The 17,150-nt window shown below is 40.1% G+C and overlaps 1 protein-coding gene across 1 annotated transcript; it reads right to left on the reverse strand.

Annotated features, from left to right (window-relative positions):
• Positions 1-681: 681 nt before the first annotated feature.
• Positions 682-15,790, reverse strand: LOC308312362 (putative E3 ubiquitin-protein ligase HERC3; the record flags this gene model as incomplete). The annotated part of the gene is made up of 25 exons (XM_080758967.1): positions 682-944; positions 1,100-1,189; positions 1,567-1,587; positions 1,731-1,824; positions 4,586-4,706; positions 4,805-4,809; positions 5,025-5,045; positions 5,335-5,518; positions 6,146-6,204; positions 6,305-6,371; positions 6,483-6,649; positions 6,805-6,945; positions 7,135-7,260; positions 8,351-8,422; positions 9,595-9,666; positions 9,972-10,077; positions 10,165-10,224; positions 10,337-10,452; positions 10,832-10,946; positions 11,912-12,042; positions 12,231-12,322; positions 12,773-12,997; positions 13,152-13,228; positions 13,337-13,457; positions 15,562-15,790. The coding sequence occupies 25 exons, from the start codon at positions 15,788-15,790 to the stop codon at positions 730-732; spliced, it is 2,727 nt and encodes a 908-aa protein (XP_080615093.1). The 3' UTR covers positions 682-729.
• Positions 15,791-17,150: the final 1,360 nt, after the last annotated feature.

Below are 17,150 nucleotides of genomic sequence, written 5' to 3' on the forward strand. Positions count from 1 at the left end.
TCTGCATTTATGATAGGTGGCCACAAGGTAGCAGCACAATATTGTTCAAGTAGCATGATGCATCCTAGTTCACACTGTCACGGTCCGTGACATGTTATGTTTTCTTGTGTACCTTTTATTTTGTAGTATTGTTTTGTGCCATCCTGTCTGCCCCTGTATAGTTCTGTACCTGCCTTGTCTAACCTGTATTGTGATCAGTCTTTGTTTTCCACCTGTGTCCTCTTAGTCCCCCAGCCAATCCCTTTCTTGATTTGAGTGTTGTTCACCTGTGTCTAGTTATCCCATGTCTATAAGTATGCCCTTGTGTTGTCAGTTCTTTATTGGGTTCGTAATTTGTTGTCAGTGTATGTCTAGCTCCTCGTGATTCCTTGATTTTCCTAGTCCTAGTGTTATGTCCTTGCTCCTAGTGTTCCTAGTTTATTTTCCTGTGTTTGTTCCTGCTCCCCTGGTTTTTTGGTTAATAAACCACCGTGCACTTGACCTGCCTTGTGTCTGCCTCTTCCTCTGCCTTGTCCTGCGCTTGGGTCCTACACACCTCTGACTCTGATCGTGACACACACATGTTGTTGTTCCTTTATTTCGCACATATGATATACTGTACAAATTAAAACGTTGAATAAAACGTATCCAGACAGAAAACCCCAAATCTTTTTAACAGATGGGATTACTAATAGTGCAAATTACATTCCTCCAACTCCCTCACTTACAGTGCATACTGGCTGAGTCTAGTCAGTGATTCCCAATGACATCACAATAGGTGATAGCGTGAAGAAGTTTCTGACGAAGTACATGGATGCTGCTGTACTTAGGGAGATGTAAGGTCACATAGCAGGTCCCAGCCAAAGGATAGTGTTTATCAGGGTCGGGTGTGACCAAGACCTTGATGTTCACACGTAGTCTAGACAGACGTGCTCTTGACAGCCTCTCTGCTCCAGTAAGAAAAGCTTTAACACAGGACGGAAGAGTTTTCAGAGAGACAATGGGGGTGACATGTATACCACGCTTTGCAAGAAATAGCTGTTGAGTGTCTAAACAGAAGTACCAGAATAACTAAGCATTGACTGTATTTGAATAAATAAAGCAAAGGTATTTTACTTACTGAGGAAACTCTTCTTTTGTTCCCCAGAGAATTCTGTGAAGACAGCCCAAAAGTTTTGGATGACTTCATCCGTGAATATGTCAAGGCAGTCTGTGGGACACATACTCAAAAGACAATTCATAAACAATGAATAATGAGGCAGCACAAAATGTCAGAGTTATATAGTATAAGGATTTTACTCGAGTAAGGAGACAAGACTTACATGACCTGTTACATGCATGGAAACCCAGTCTGGCTCCCAGAATGACAAGAAACAACAGCCTATATAGCTTGCTCCCACACAGACAACCCCCAACATATAGATAGCCTCAAGGCATTCACCAAATGGGGCAGTGGCATCATAAACAAACAGCCGGACAGAAAACAGCCTGTAACTTGGAGTATTATTACAATGTTTATCCCTAAATTTCCACGACAGTACCCCACTTTTAAACATTTAAAAACTCATAAACACCATTTATCAGTACATCGCAGATGCAGGCAAAAACCTGGAACACAAAATGTTAGATACACAGGAGAAATTCCTACATGGCCCTCTTCGTCATAGAACGACCGCTTACAGCCTACGATATACAGTGACACAATGGTTTTACAACAATAAACAAATAAGGCAACGCCAAATTAAACATACAACAACCGTTGCAGACATCGGACTCAAGAAAACATCTCAGCACCAGAGAGTGTTCATTCAGAACTGTCCACTTGCACACTTCACAGACAGCGCACTGCAGGTCCCATGTAGTTAAAACCACACAGAGCAAACAAAACCGAAAGTCTCTTTCGCTCCTTCACGGAACATAAGCACAGAGCACCAATGTTCATCACATCCTCAGGGCCCAGACATGTTGCGAGCTTGCAGATTGGCCATTTTGACAGAACAGCCGCACACGTTGCAGCTTTCCGAAAGACCAGACAATGTCACCACACAGGTGACGCAGCTTCCGAAGCATGATCACAGAATCCAGAGCACATGATCGCACAATCCAGAGTCCAGAGTGCTAACAGCACATAACTCCTCATTCAGGAACATCAGTGTGGAGACGTCATAGTAGCAGACTAGTCACATCATCATCATCTCCTAAGCCATGCTGTCATGTTTTTCCAAACAGACTCTTCTCATCATCATGGAGCTGAAAGGAACACACTACAAACCAATTTGTAAAAACACCCTACTCTACCTATTACTGTTGATGGTGGACTCAACACTTTGTAATATGACGGGAATATGATAAATCATATTAACATGGACACATGTATATACCAGTCAGTTGTACTTTATAGACGGTTGGTTCCTTACTCACAGAAGGTGTACAGTAAGTGGCATTTAATTTAAAGCTCTCTCTCAGAGTCTTTACTCTCAGCCTGTGAGAACAGAGCCTTTTACTGGGGGTGCAATTAAAGCCTAGGGGTCTGCATGAACTTCTTATCTTAGCTGGATCTCATTTATGGCTAGTCCACTACCTTTCCAATGTCTACAGCTGGCTACCAGCTGACCCCTAACCCAGTAAGCATATGTGCCCTACACTTTAAGACATACTGTAGATTACCCAACCTGATATAATAATTACTTACTTAATTTCTTTCTCTACCAGACAATTACCTAAGGTCCCTATAGAACACCATCTGTTTCTTCCTCAACTGATTATTTCAACAAACCACTACCTCCAAGCATTATTTTGCACCGCATGGGTGAAGCACTCCACATTCCTTTGCATCTTTTCCTGCTTTTACGACAGCCTATACACAACCCACCTTGAGCCACCTTTTACGTCCTTAATTTAACCCTAACACTATGGTTATGGCAAACTTAAACAACTTAAACAATAATCACTATTATGAGTCCATAAAACTCTTCTTTCCTTCTTTCAGCTCTTTTGAATGCATTGATTGCATACATCATACTCAGTGATATATTTTCAGCCTATTTTTATGTTCCTAGATCCTAATCTTATTGAGGTACTTATAATCCCGGCCACATTCTCTACTATACTTCCGTAACATTTTTCCATTCTGTTTTATCTTAAACCTTAAACAGTTTAACATTAACATCATACTATTCTTTATGTTCCTACTTCTCTTCGCTTTTCTCAAACTGACTACAATTTAAACAACGTGCCTTGTGCACATAGTAGATCCGCAATTTAACAAAATCAAGTTATCTTTATCTTACAATCTTACTAAACTAATTGACACACTGTCCAATATACTATTGAAAGGACGCTCTCAATCCAGAGCGATTTACAACAACAATATCCTGGCCATATCCTGGCCTACTAATCAGGCATGGCTTGCCTGGAGAATTTAGATAAAATTTCGCGACAACGCCCTTTGCAGGGAGCCGTAGAATACTGAATAACCCCCCCCTGGGCAAGCTATCATGCCATGTTAAGGAAAACAAGTCTCTACCTTAGACAGTCACTGATCAAAGTTCTAGTTCGAAGAACCCATACTAACATAAAATTAACCTAATCAGACACTCAACCGACCATATGAGGTTTTTTGTAGTTGCTTTTTCATCAAGATTACTTCAGCCCCACATATATAATTATATTATATAGTTATATAATGTAGTTAATAGACTTAACTATTATAGGCCTGCTATTTTATCAGGATTACTTCAACTCCACATATGACACAGAACAATATCTATAATAGAATATCTTATGATTTCAGCACACCAAAAACTAATAAACTGTCCATAAATGCACCGACATATCTTCTACAGGCCTAAAAAAAATGTTCTTCACAAATTTGAGCATTTCACTCATACACATGTGTACACTCACACTTTCAAACAGTATACATCGCGACATATGTACTCCATACACATTCTGTAGGTACTCTTATTCACTTCTTAGTTTCACTTCCTTAGTTTTATCCCTATTTTTGGAACTATTTCCGTTTTCTCGTCTCGAGAATTATGTGATTAAAATGTATTACTTTACCTCTTAGGTATACCTCTGTCTCAGGCATTCTCATAACTCCATTTTAATTTTAGGCTGAATTTTAAACCATTAAATCTTCCCATTTCCACAGTCATCCTCTCACATTGCCCCTATCACACACACACACACACACAGGCAGATAGGCAAAAACACTCAAACACAGTAGGCCTACATTCACACACTGGCTAGCCAATTTTCGTTGCTTCAGAAAACAACAGGACCCTAGGCAGGACCATGTCCCCCTATTAGACAGCAGGCAACAATGAATGATTTATTGAATAGACTACCCTTTTTTTCCCCAAAATGTACACTGGTACAATTCGTCAGACCTCCATAAGTCATTCAACCAACCAAACACTGTCCCTCCGTCTCTCATATGCACATATGAAAGGCAAAACTTCACAGTTTCCCTCTTTAAATATAGGACATCCCAGAAATGCCTATCGTGATCACACCAAATTCATCACTGATACTTTAAAACCCTGAACAAATGCAATACCTCATTTTCTGAACATCCAAACAGACCCATAATAATACTCACTTGCGCGATGTCGACCCAGCCGAAAGACAGAACTTTACCCACCAGGCCGAGACGCCAAGCCCATACAGCACTCATCTCGGTGGAACCTCCAAATATGTCAAGGCAGTCTGTGGGACACATACTCAAAAGACAATTCATAAACAATGAATAATGAGGCAGCACAAAATGTCAGAGTTATATAGTATAAGGATTTTACTCGAGTAAGGAGACAAGACTTACATGACCTGTTACATGCATGGAAACCCAGTCTGGCTCCCAGAATGACAAGAAACAACAGCCTATATAGCTTGCTCCCACACAGACAACCCCCAACATATAGATAGCCTCAAGGCATTCACCAAATGGGGCAGTGGCATCATAAACAAACAGCCGGACAGAAAACAGCCTGTAACTTGGAGTATTATTACAATGTTTATCCCTAAATTTCCACGACAGATACATATCCCTCATATTTGGAATTCTGTCAGGATAGAAAATGAAAATAAATAAATATGGTATTTAATGGTTATACATTTCATGCATATATTAAAGTTACACTACATACACAAAACATTAAAAGAAAAGAAGAAAATATAGTTTTCTTGAAGATAGGCATTCAATGACTAAAACATAGCCATGCTGTATTCTGCAGTGTTTAACCCTACAAAGGGCCATATGTCTGTGACAATAATTGCTCTGATCTGAATTCACCCAGAGTGCAAACAGAAATAATTCCACGATCAAATCCAATGTGATTTTCCAAACTTCACCTCTCTCAGCTCCTCCCACTTGAAGTTTTCATCTCCATGGAGAAGTATCATCAGTTCATCAGGAAGGAACATTCTCCATGCATGTGTGGGACAGCCTTCAAAAAAGCCTCTCTGAAACGGCTTAAACTGACCGTCTACCGACTTGTTGAACACCATGTCAATGTAAAGGTCAACATATTCCTGCCTGTGAATGACCAAGTATTGTGAAAGATTAATTATCATTATGTGTTAGACTCACATTAACTATCCCATGAGGTTACATTTTATGTATATCGTGCCGGCATGCATCTACAGCAGTATGTCACTACCATTGGTGGACAGTAATGAAGTAAATTTACTTGATACTTTATTTGAGTATTTTTATTTTTACATCCATATGAATTTCATTCCACTACATTTCCAAGACAAAATTTTACTTTTGACTCCACTACATTTATAGGAATGGGAAAAGTACATTAGGGTGTAATTATCAATTGACAATTGTCTACTTTTCAATACAGCAATGGATTGATATTTTTCAGGAATGTACTTTGAAATTTGTACTTTTGAATACCTTTAAAGTCTTTTTAAAAGCAAGTACAATCAAGTAAAACATTAATGAGTAATTTCACTCGTGGAGTAATATTTAACCAGGAGTATCTTTACTTCTACCCTAGTACTTTGACTCAAGTACTAGGGTAGATTACTTTACTTTGTCCGCCACTGGTCACACTACACCATCATGTACAGCAACGGCATTGAGATAAATTCTAAATAGAATGTACAGGTATTTGAAAGTGATTCTAACATCAAATCCATTATCAAGACATACCTATTGACCTTTGTTACTGGGGTCATCTCTCCGTTTGGTAGAAGTGGTCGCCCTCTACACTAAAAACACAGATGCTACTGTAAATCCACTGTAATGTAAATACTCACTCACACAAACTAGAAATACAAATTATTTGACATTTCTGAGTATAAATCTTACCCAACCAAAATCCAATCCTAGGTCTTCAACAATCTCCTCGTCATATTTCAACAGCTCCTGTAAACCCCTGTTTGTGGGAAATAATATACAATTATAACGAATTAAAAAGAAAACAATTTAAAACCTTATTTAAATATAAAATTTGGCAATATACGTATGACTAGTTGAATGTAACTACTGTGCTTCGGTTGGTGCCATCTCTTCCATGTCGTCCATTGATGGATCCAAACCCAAGAGTTTCTTGAAAATGATGAGTGGAAAGCGGAGGTTGAGTAAACAACGGTTGTAGAGAGCCATACCGCAGAGAAGGCCCAGTAAGAAGAACTCATCAGACACACTATCATCCTATAAATAGCATGACAAAAGATTAGAATACAGAAACTCTTGGCATGGAAAGTGAAGAGATATTATCTACCTCGCTCTACTTTATTTTCATACTTTACTTTATTGCAATGTTATTATCAGATATTATCAGATAAATTTGGAAAATATGTACACACGTCTTGGGAGAACCAGGCCAGTCCATACTCATTGACTTGTAGTATTGCTGGCTCTGTGTTGAGAAGTTCTTTTCCAAGGAGGTTGAAAAACTCCATTGACACACCACCTTCATCGATACCATTCTCCTCTTTAAATTTGACCTAAAGTTAGGTTGCATTATGTGAATCAATGACCTACTTGAGTAGAATGTTGAAGTTTTACAGTGCAGTTTAGTATTTGGGCTGTTCATGCTGACCTGTACAAATCCCTCTAAGACTCTAAGGAGATTTAGTCACAACAGTAAGATGAGAATAAGATCACAAAAATAATATTATACAGAAAATATTTACCTTAACAGGCACTTTGAGATAGCAGGACTTTTTTCGCAGGCAATCAAATGTATCCTGCAGCAGTGTGCTCCTGCCCACGAGGAGTTTATTTTCAAAAAAGCGAAGAAAATCCTGTCCATGAAAATCCTGTCAGCCAAAACAGTGGATGAATGCATAGTGTCTTTCTCCAAAGAACTTTACAAATTCATCCATTCACAGACACATTCACACACCAGCAACAGAGGCAATCATGCAAGGCACCATAAAGGTGTTTGCAGAAATTCGCAAAAGTCTGCAAACACCTTAACTGCTCATTAGGAGCCAGTACTAATGCCACAAATATGAATTTCTGAATATATCCTTTATTTTCAGATAAAATGCCTACTTTGTATTCACATATCTGAAGTGCCCAAAATCCACATTTAGCGTTTGTGTCCAAGATGCAGGGATATGCCATCAGGAAGTCAATTGCATTCTGTAAGTTTAAAGCATCATTAAAATAGAAGAAACATATAAGATAATATGGGACCGATACTAGAGTATCTGATATCTCTATGACAAATTCTTTACCTTATTTAATGTCCTGGCCTCATATAACCTACGCTCTTGATGAGAAGATGGAGGACAGAACCAACGAGAATGCTCCAGCTTTTTAAGCTGAATTTAAAAACAAATAAAGTGAATGTATTAATCCATTTAGCAAATGTCCTTTATGCAGGATGTAGAATCAAACTCAGCTTATCATGCTCTGCAGCAGTAATCACTAAACAAATCAAAGACTTGTTTATAGATCGCTGAAGTCCTGACGCCACTCACTCATCCCGTTTCTCAGACGTTTTTCTCTATGGACATTGGACAATAACATGGGGTCATCTTAAAATCGTCTCATATAAGAATTGTGGTCCAAAAACGGTCTCTGCGATATTGTCGGGGAGGTGTCTCTGTATTGTTGACGAGGGTCATGTTTGATACTGTCTGTTTCTAGCTAAAATGTAACTAATTTGGCAATAAAATAGTGTTTTCTCATAGTCAGTCAGGTGATTCTTCATATCCATATGAGTGAAACGGCCAGGATGATTTGTTTATTTATAAGAACACAGTTCTTATAAATATATGAGGCGATTTAAGACGAACCCTGGGAACAGCGCTCTCTGCTGATATTGACGTCAGACTTTGGTGCTCTATACAGCAGGAATTGAACTACAGCAATTCACCCCTTGTTTAAGTAAGCACTTACACGAATCAAGACACATGTTGTGTCGATGTGGAAAACCTTGGCAGGTAACAATCTTGGGCTTTTGCTGTTGACCTACAGGCAGATTTTTGGATGAAATTAGTGAACAAATTAACAATAATAAAACATGAGAGCCTTCTATAGAAACTTTTGTGGATCCAAAATACACTCACATTGTACAGCTTTTGCAGAACCCTCAAATTATTGAATATTGATCTACCGCACTTGTCGTACTGGTCATCGGTCAGTTCAAGGTGCTTTGCGGTCACTGTGCAGAACGTTTTCACTGCAGATCTGAAAAAGTAGTAGGGCATTCTGGACCATAAGCCCTCTGAAGAAATTAAAAATATACAGATTTTAGAAATTGCTATTTGGCTCATGGCTCACAAGATTATTTGCAACTCTCTGCATCAAACTGTGACATTTGTACCATTTATGTTACACCCTATGCTACTCTAAGTAGCACAGGGTGCTACTGTAAGTTAATTCACTTTTTGTGTTGTTTAGAGGCCCCTCAAATTTGGGGTCGATCACGCTATGTTCATGATTTTGGGCTTTTTTGTCTCTCCTGCCTGGAAGGCAATCATAGCCAGGAATACATGAAGCATGAGGTCAGTCCGCTGTCCCCCCAGGTTGGCAGAGGAAGTGTAGCGCCCAGGATTACATGATTAGATCATTGACACTGGGTGCAAAAATGGGTTGCAAAATCGTGGAATTAAAATTTTGTTTAAACAAAAGGGAAAGGAATACATGCAGTAGTGTTTAAACAAAAGGGAAAGGAATACATGCAGTAGTGTTTAAACAAAAGGGAAAGGAATACATGCAGTAGTGTTTAAACAAAAGGGAAAGGAATACATGCAGTAGTGTTTCCAGGAATTACAATTTGGGCAGGCAAGATGTGTTGTTGTTGTCGCCTCCCCCCCCCCCCCCCCCCCCCATGAGGGACTGTGCGTTTAAAGTTTGACCCCGATCAGAGAGATGAAGAGCACACAGACAGACAGGCACGCACACACGCACACACACACACACGTGTGTCCATCTGTGCCCAGCTAGTCTGGGACACTACTGGACTGATCGGTGTCAAACTTTGCATGCATACTCAGTGGGCCATCATAAAGCCACTTACCAAGGAGTTTGAGCGTGTGATGCTTCAATGAAAGGATAGCAGCAGCAACAGCTGTGGTCAGCTCCCAACCGTGGCCTTGCTGGATCAGGACTCTCAGGAGCTCTGGGACTATCAGGAAAACCCTTAGACTCTCAACTCCAATGGGGTCCTTACACAGTGATGGAAGGAGAGTGTCTCGGACCACCACCTCAATCTTGAAACATGAATGTAGGTCATTATAACAACATTCCCTATACATTGGAAAGCTTAAGCCAAGTAATGTAGTGGGTGAAAAGAACATTCCCATAAAGTAGGTTTTGGCTGGTAACTTTTACCTTCAAACCCTGCTTCCACTGTATTTCTATGGCAGGATTATTGCCAATATTTCATTGGTAGGTAATACAATTTAAATATTCTTTAGGGTAAAGGACCTCAGCTCATATAGTATACATTTGTCACTCACTACAAGCACTGAATAATTGTGCTGTTGCAGTGATATGTCATGAAATGTTACAATACCTCATTTAGTACTTTGTCTTTTGTAGCCAGCTTCTCAAAAGCAATTCGAGCAAGGGACATGTCCAAGCCAGAGTATCTCGGTGAGGTCTGGTAATGCTTGTCAAGGCTACATTGATAATAATAAGACAAAGATTCCTGAAGATCATTTCATTATTATGTTTTATCTGTATGAATAAGTAAGAAATCTTATTACCTTCTGTCAAGGAAGCTGCCATTCAAGCACATTGGAGAGGAGAAGGTTATCTTGATGTCTCTACAATTAAGTGTGGAAGTGTGTACATGTGGATGAAAATAAATGTTGAAACCGAAACCCTATTTTAGTTCAACTTGAATCACAACAGTCTTGAAACATAATATGGGCTCACCTCTGTATTCTCTCCCATGATTTGGGTTTATCACATTCTGACAGCCACATTTCTACAGTGTTCTCATCCAAAGTTTTGATGACTGAAATAGGAGTGCTGGCTTTTTCTTCACACTTCTGTAATATGAATAAATGGAAAATATATATACTAATATACTGAATAAATGGACAATATACCAAAACGACTGATGACACGTAAAAGAACTACATAAAATAATCCCCCCCAAATTCTAAATACAATGAAAAATGTCATACTTGATCAAAAGAGCACAGTGCTACAGAATAATTTCCCCCGGCAAATATGTGACAAATCTGCTCATCATCTTTGCGATCTGAAAGGCAAAAACCAAAACCTTATTACAGCATAACCATGTTGTTAGCACAAACCTGTGGCTGAAATTGCTAATTAAATTGAAAGCAAAAAGTAAATTAAATGCAGAAGATATTTGTATTGATATTACATTTCCAAAATGTCAGTACCCTGCAATAGGTTTACAGGTAGAGGGACAGACTGATCTGTCTTGACTCCATTCCCCAGTTGTCCTTTCTGTCCTTGTCCAAATGAGTAGATCTTCTTATTAGAGGAACCAACTAATGCTAGAGTGTGGTTCCTAAAAGTAAAACAAATTTAAACAAAGAACACTCGTTTCAACCAATCTGTTACAAAATTAAACTCTATTTCAATAATAATGTAAATGAAACTACAATCTCAACATTGGAACTACAAATATGAAAATAAAAATATATATAAAGTAATTTTGCGAAGAAAATGCTTCAATCTAGTGCATTTTTAGATCAAAAAACTACACACAGCATATTAGATTATTATCATCTTTACTGTGCTATTGCCATTTGCCAACATTAACCCGCAACCCGCGGGACCAGTGGGCAACGGGACGGCCCGCGCATCACTAGCCTGCAAGCACGAAACGGATATATGTTATATATTTAAAAAACTGTCAATTATTTCAAAGTAATAATGTCAAGCGTGCATGCATGTGCACAATAAAGTGGATTTATTTTAACTGTGAATTGAGTTTCTCTGTGTAAGTATGAAGGAATAGGGAGGGTCCAAAGTTTTATAACTTGAGTTTTCAAAGTTAATTATCTAAAAAACGACTATAGTTAGATGCCAAAGTTTTCTATTAACGATATTATACTGTTGGCTCTGCTAAAGCCCCATTGTCCATTGTTGATCTTTATTTAACCCATTGATGCCTGAGGCCAAATCTGGGAACGCCTTCTAGGGCCTGACCTAAGGTTTCTGAAAACCTTCAAATTCTGATGATGTTTTTTTTAAATAGTTATGCTGCTACATGTATAGCAATAGCTGATGAGACACAGAGAGCGCGGCCGGCATCAAGGGTAGAACAACGTATACGTTACACCAGGCGTCAATGGGTTAACTTGACAACCTTGAATGAACATGAATGCTACTTTTATAGCAATGCACATTAGTTATTTATTCACACCTGGGATCTGAGTAGCTCTATTTGGTGTATACTGTAGTGCCTTGCTCAGGCCAGGCAACATGGTCATATTGGTACATCTTGCATAAATTCTTAATAAAACCTACCTCCCACATGCAATTTGAGTGACCTCAGCCCCCCACAGCTCTGCCACCAGGCGAGGTTTTAGTTCATCTCGTAGAGAGTTGTGGCCAAGCTGACCATAGCAACCACTGCCAAAGGTGAATACAAGACCTCCCTACAATATAATATCAGAGGCTATGGGAATTATGCATATTCAATGAATGCAGAATAACAGGCAACCAAATAGAACTATGACAAGGGTTCAGGAAGTTATCTTGCAGCTTCAACACAAATAAAGATATAGCTTATGACTTGTTAACAAAAATTGCATATGTGTATTGTATGATATGTAAAGTATAAAACCTTTGTAAGAACAGCAGTGTGTTTGTGTCCACAAGAGATAGAAATAGCCTTCTTCAAACTGAGACACACAACCGGAACTGGAGTGTAGCTGTCTGTAAGAGAAGGTACTAGCAAAACATTACAATATACTGCATAGCCTACTATAAGGTTGTGTTAACCGATTATAAAATAGATAAAATAACACAACAATAGTTTATCTCTGCCTGGCCGACAGCCAGACAACCGAAGGCCGAAGATAAGGTTTTTACCCCTGTATGTCCATCCGTGTGTGTCTGTGAAGAGAGCTCATTTCCGACGCTGAAACTTTGCACTCACCCTCACAGTAGGCCAAGGAAGAACCTCTACCTAACTCCAAATTCTGCTGTTAGTGGAATGCCTGGGATTTGAGTTCGGGTCTCCAGCGTGAAAGTCCAATATCTTAACCACTAGATCAAAGGTCCCTATGTACCAGGGGAGATATTATACTTTTGAGGCCATCAGGCAGAGGCTCTGAGCCACTCTGCTACACTAGCAGAATCTGTCTTGAGAGATTACATATGTACCTGTTGCGTTTCCAAGCCCCAGCTGCCCAGCACTGTTGTGTCCCCAGCCAAACACGGTGCCAGAGAGGGACAGGGCAAAGCTATGGTCTCCCCCAGCAGTGATCTGGGTCAGGGGTACTCCTGAGAGAGCCTTGAGTGGCTCTGGAGATCGGATGATGGGTCGTTCTGTATACCCCAGACCCAACTGGCCATTGGTATTGTTGCCCCATGTGAACACCAAACCATCTGGAAAGGAAAAGGGACCCATAGTGAGAATGTTGTGGCTTACATGAATGTAATGCATTTGTTCTCGGCTTATTGGCAAGTAAATTACAATTTGAGATTGTAATTACTTATTTAGTATAAAATCAACAATAATATTAATGATGAATATATTTACCTTGTGTTAAAGCAATGAAATGTTGGTCTCCACATGCAACTTGAGTAACCTGTTTGTTATGAAAATGATCCAGGAATCTGCATGAGAGTGCACACAAAAATTTAAATTGTGCAAACCCTTACTCAAGTAATAGACAGCTCAGGGTTTTAGTGCATGTGTGAAATTAAGTAGCTAGTGGATCTCACTTCGGCACAGATGCATTGCCATTGAGGTCGAGGCACCAAACGTTGCCACTCCTGGTCAGTAAAAGAACAGAGACATCGCCGCTGCTCACTGACCAAATATGTGATTTGATCGTGACAGGCTCTACGAAAAACATAAAATACAATTACACATACACTCACCATCACCGGTGACGTTATCTGGCATAAATAAACAAATCAGCCACACACATGTCAGCAACACAATGCATTCTCAAACTATTTCATGTCAAGGTCAAGGACCCTCAAAATTATATGTATTTGGCTGCGGTCCCACATCTTAAACTATTTTGTTCCAGGGACCCTACAAATTCAACCAGACTTCAGATCTAGGGTGACCAGTCCAGACGTCCCCCCTTTGCGTGGGACAGTCCCTCATTTCCAAGACTTTTCAGGCGTCCCACAAATTGAGGCCCTGCCTGTGCCACATTGGGACTGGCGGCAGGCAAATAATTGAGTTAGTCCTCTAATAGTTGGCTTTCTGTTGTAAAGCACTCTTTTCCTGCTAGATGTGTTTTTAAGCATGTTAAGATAACATGAGAAATATCCCCTAGGGCTAGAGTACCAAGTCAGCATACCTGACAAAACTTCAGAGGGGTTTAATAACAAAATAGGCAATATTAGGCCTATGGACGAATATGACATCAAGGCATTTAATAGCAACTTAAATAATACGTTGATTATGTAAACGACATGACATCAGCTTGTGACTGCAACTTGTTCCTGTTCGCAGATGACTCAGCACTGCTGGTCTCGGACAGGAACAAACGTCGGGTTGAAAAGGCCCTCAGCTCTAAGCTCGGTAGAATCTGCACCTGGCTCGGTGATAACAAACTATCTTTAAACCTGGGGAAAAAAGAATCCATTCTCTTTGGATCAAATAGTAATCTCAGCTAGGCTGTTGGCTTCTTGGTTAGAGTGGGTGACAATATTATTGAAAAGATGAAATTACCTACAGGTTCCATCCTGGAGGCAAATCTTTCCGGTGATAAAATGGCCACCAACGTAATCAAAAGAGTCAACCAAAGAGATTCCTATACAGGATCTCCTCACTCGTCAACAAAAACACCTTGAAGACCCTAACTAACAGGAGCCCTAGTACAAGGTTTCTTTGACTGCATGCACCTCTTGGTACCACAGCACCTCAAATGCCCTCAAAACAAGGGTCCAGACTTCCCAAAACAAACTTGGCCACACTCCCCGAACCCACCTCACCCCTGCCCATTTTGAAAGACTGGAATGGCTTAGGGTTGACAACAGAGTACAGCATCTTGCAATGGGTCTGGTCCACAAGATTCGCTACACCAAGCAGCAAGATACCCGTACCCATGTCAAAATACTTCCTTAATGTTAACGAAGTCCACACCCACAACACCAGAGGGAGCTCAAAAACCATGTGCAACCCAGATTCGGCACAAACAAGGGACTAAATTAATTTCGCCATGCCATGATGCCACCAAAATGTGGAACGCCCTACCAACAGTCATTACATGCGAATCCCTTGACTCCTTCAAAACCGCTCTTAAAGGGCACCTATACGGTCTACGGACGGCTGCAATTCGAAACTGGCCCCAACCTGTCCCGTCCCACTTGTCCCACACAAGCGATAAACTTTCTGTCGTCAAATGAAGTTTGGAATCGGGTCATAAATCAGATCAGACCCACCACCATGTCAGACACAAATATAAACACATGGCCTGATAAAGACAATATAAACTAAAATAATTACAGAGACAAAATACTAAATATTATTTTTATTATTCAATAAATAGATCAAGCCGTGGATATCCACGGATATCACAAGCCGTGTACATGGCTTGGTACTGTACTGTACTTTTAAACAGAGAGAGAAAGAGAGGGGGGAGGAGGTAAAGTGTCTAGTTATAGTGAGAGTTGAGGGGGCCCAAGGGGGGTCATCTCATCAGCTTCTTTTGTTTGAGTGTGCTGGGTCGTTACTACAACAAGAACAACAACAGATCCACCTCTTTGTGGCGCTGTAACTGTCCCACCGTCCCACTTATCCCACACAAGCGGTAAACTTTCTGTCCTGAAGTTTGGAATCGGGTCATAATTCAGATCAGACCCACCACCATGTCAGACACAAATATAAACAGACAATATAAACTAAGATAATTAGGCTACAGAGACAAAAATGAAAATTCACAAATACAAAATATTATTATTATTCAATAAATATATCAACAACTTACTTGGTCTGGAAGTAATTATGTTTCCCTCTTGACTCTCTTGAATTCGAGCAATTGATAACGTGCCATCTTTCCTTAAAATCGCAATAACTTTGTTACTTGCGGACAATCGCGTAATAGGAGGATTCAAGGGGGGCGTAAAACTGACTCCTGTGTCTGCATTGTGTTTCAGTAAATCGTTTACTTTCATTAAACCAAATCCATTGCGCGTGGTTTCTCCCCACGAAAACATGATCTTGTTGTTAGTTGTTCATCCTCGTCCCTCATGTAAAGGCAGCAAAGAAAATAGGCAAAACGATGACATATCATTCCTTATAAATATACCCTGTGTCACTTCTGAATGTAAAGTATTATGGTCGGACTCGGAAATGAAACTGAAAATGAAGCTTTGCTCGATCCTTTCCTCTAAAACGAAATTTATCGGCTAAAATCTCATCAGCCATTTATTTTAAATAATCCGGTTTACAAAAATCCATATAATTCATGTCTATACTGACATGATACATTTAATATTGATTGATTGATATATGTATTAACAGTTTGCAGAATTACAGTACATTTCAAGCACAAACTCAATACAAAGACTGTTAACTGTGAGTGGACGACCCAATTAAGCATTACACTTGTTTATAAGAGGGTCCAATTCATCAAAACATTTAGAGACGTACAAAATATCACAGATTTATGATGAGATCCATCCACCTCTTGGTACCAAAGCACCTCAAAGGGCAAAGGCCCTTAAAACAAGGCTCCAGACCTCCCAAAACAAACTGGTCAGGCTCCTACTTGGCCTCACCCCCCGAACCCACCTCACCCCTGCCCACTTTGACAGGCTGGGATGGCTTAGGGTCGACGACAGAGTACAGCATCTTGCAATGGGTCTGGTCCACAAGATTCGATACACCACCAAGATACCCATGTACCTGTCTAAATACTTCCTTAATATAAACAAAGTCCACACCCACAACACCAGAGGGAGTGCAACAAACCATGTACAACCCAGATAGGCACAAACAAGGGTCTAAATTATTTTCGCTCCTATGCCACCAAAATGTGGAACGCCCTACCAACAGTCATTAAGGCATGTGAATCCCTTGACTCCTTCAAAACCACTCTCAAAGGTCACCTACGGATGGCTGCAATTCGAAACTGGCCTCTGTAAAATCTGACAGTCTTTGTATTGAGTTTGTGCTTGAAATGTACTGTAATTCTGCAAACTGTTAATAAATATTTCAATCAATCAAAGATATGATCTGTAGACTGTGTCAATGTATGTGCTGCGCATAGGATTGGTAGATCAAAATGCTTTGCACGTTGCATATCCGTTCTAAAGCGGATATAACTAGTGTGGGTGTGGGCCGGATACAGCTATGGGATACAGACAAGTAGGCGGGCTCTAGACCTTGGTCACGCGCCAAGAAAGCTCCAGGGGTTACGTGAGGTCATACGGCTCTACGTGCTGGGCTAGTGTACCCAGTGTATTAGTGATTGGCTCGTGTTCCTTTCACGGTTTGTATTCGACCAATCCGGTGCCCGACGGTGAGGGGCCGCAGGAGGCGTAAACGATTCTGGCATTGTGATTGGCGCGGCCA

The sequence above is a fragment of the Protomyctophum bolini genome (genome assembly GCF_963924005.1).
Source record: "Protomyctophum bolini genome assembly, chromosome: 3".
Taxonomy (NCBI): Eukaryota; Metazoa; Chordata; class Actinopteri; order Myctophiformes; family Myctophidae; genus Protomyctophum; species Protomyctophum bolini.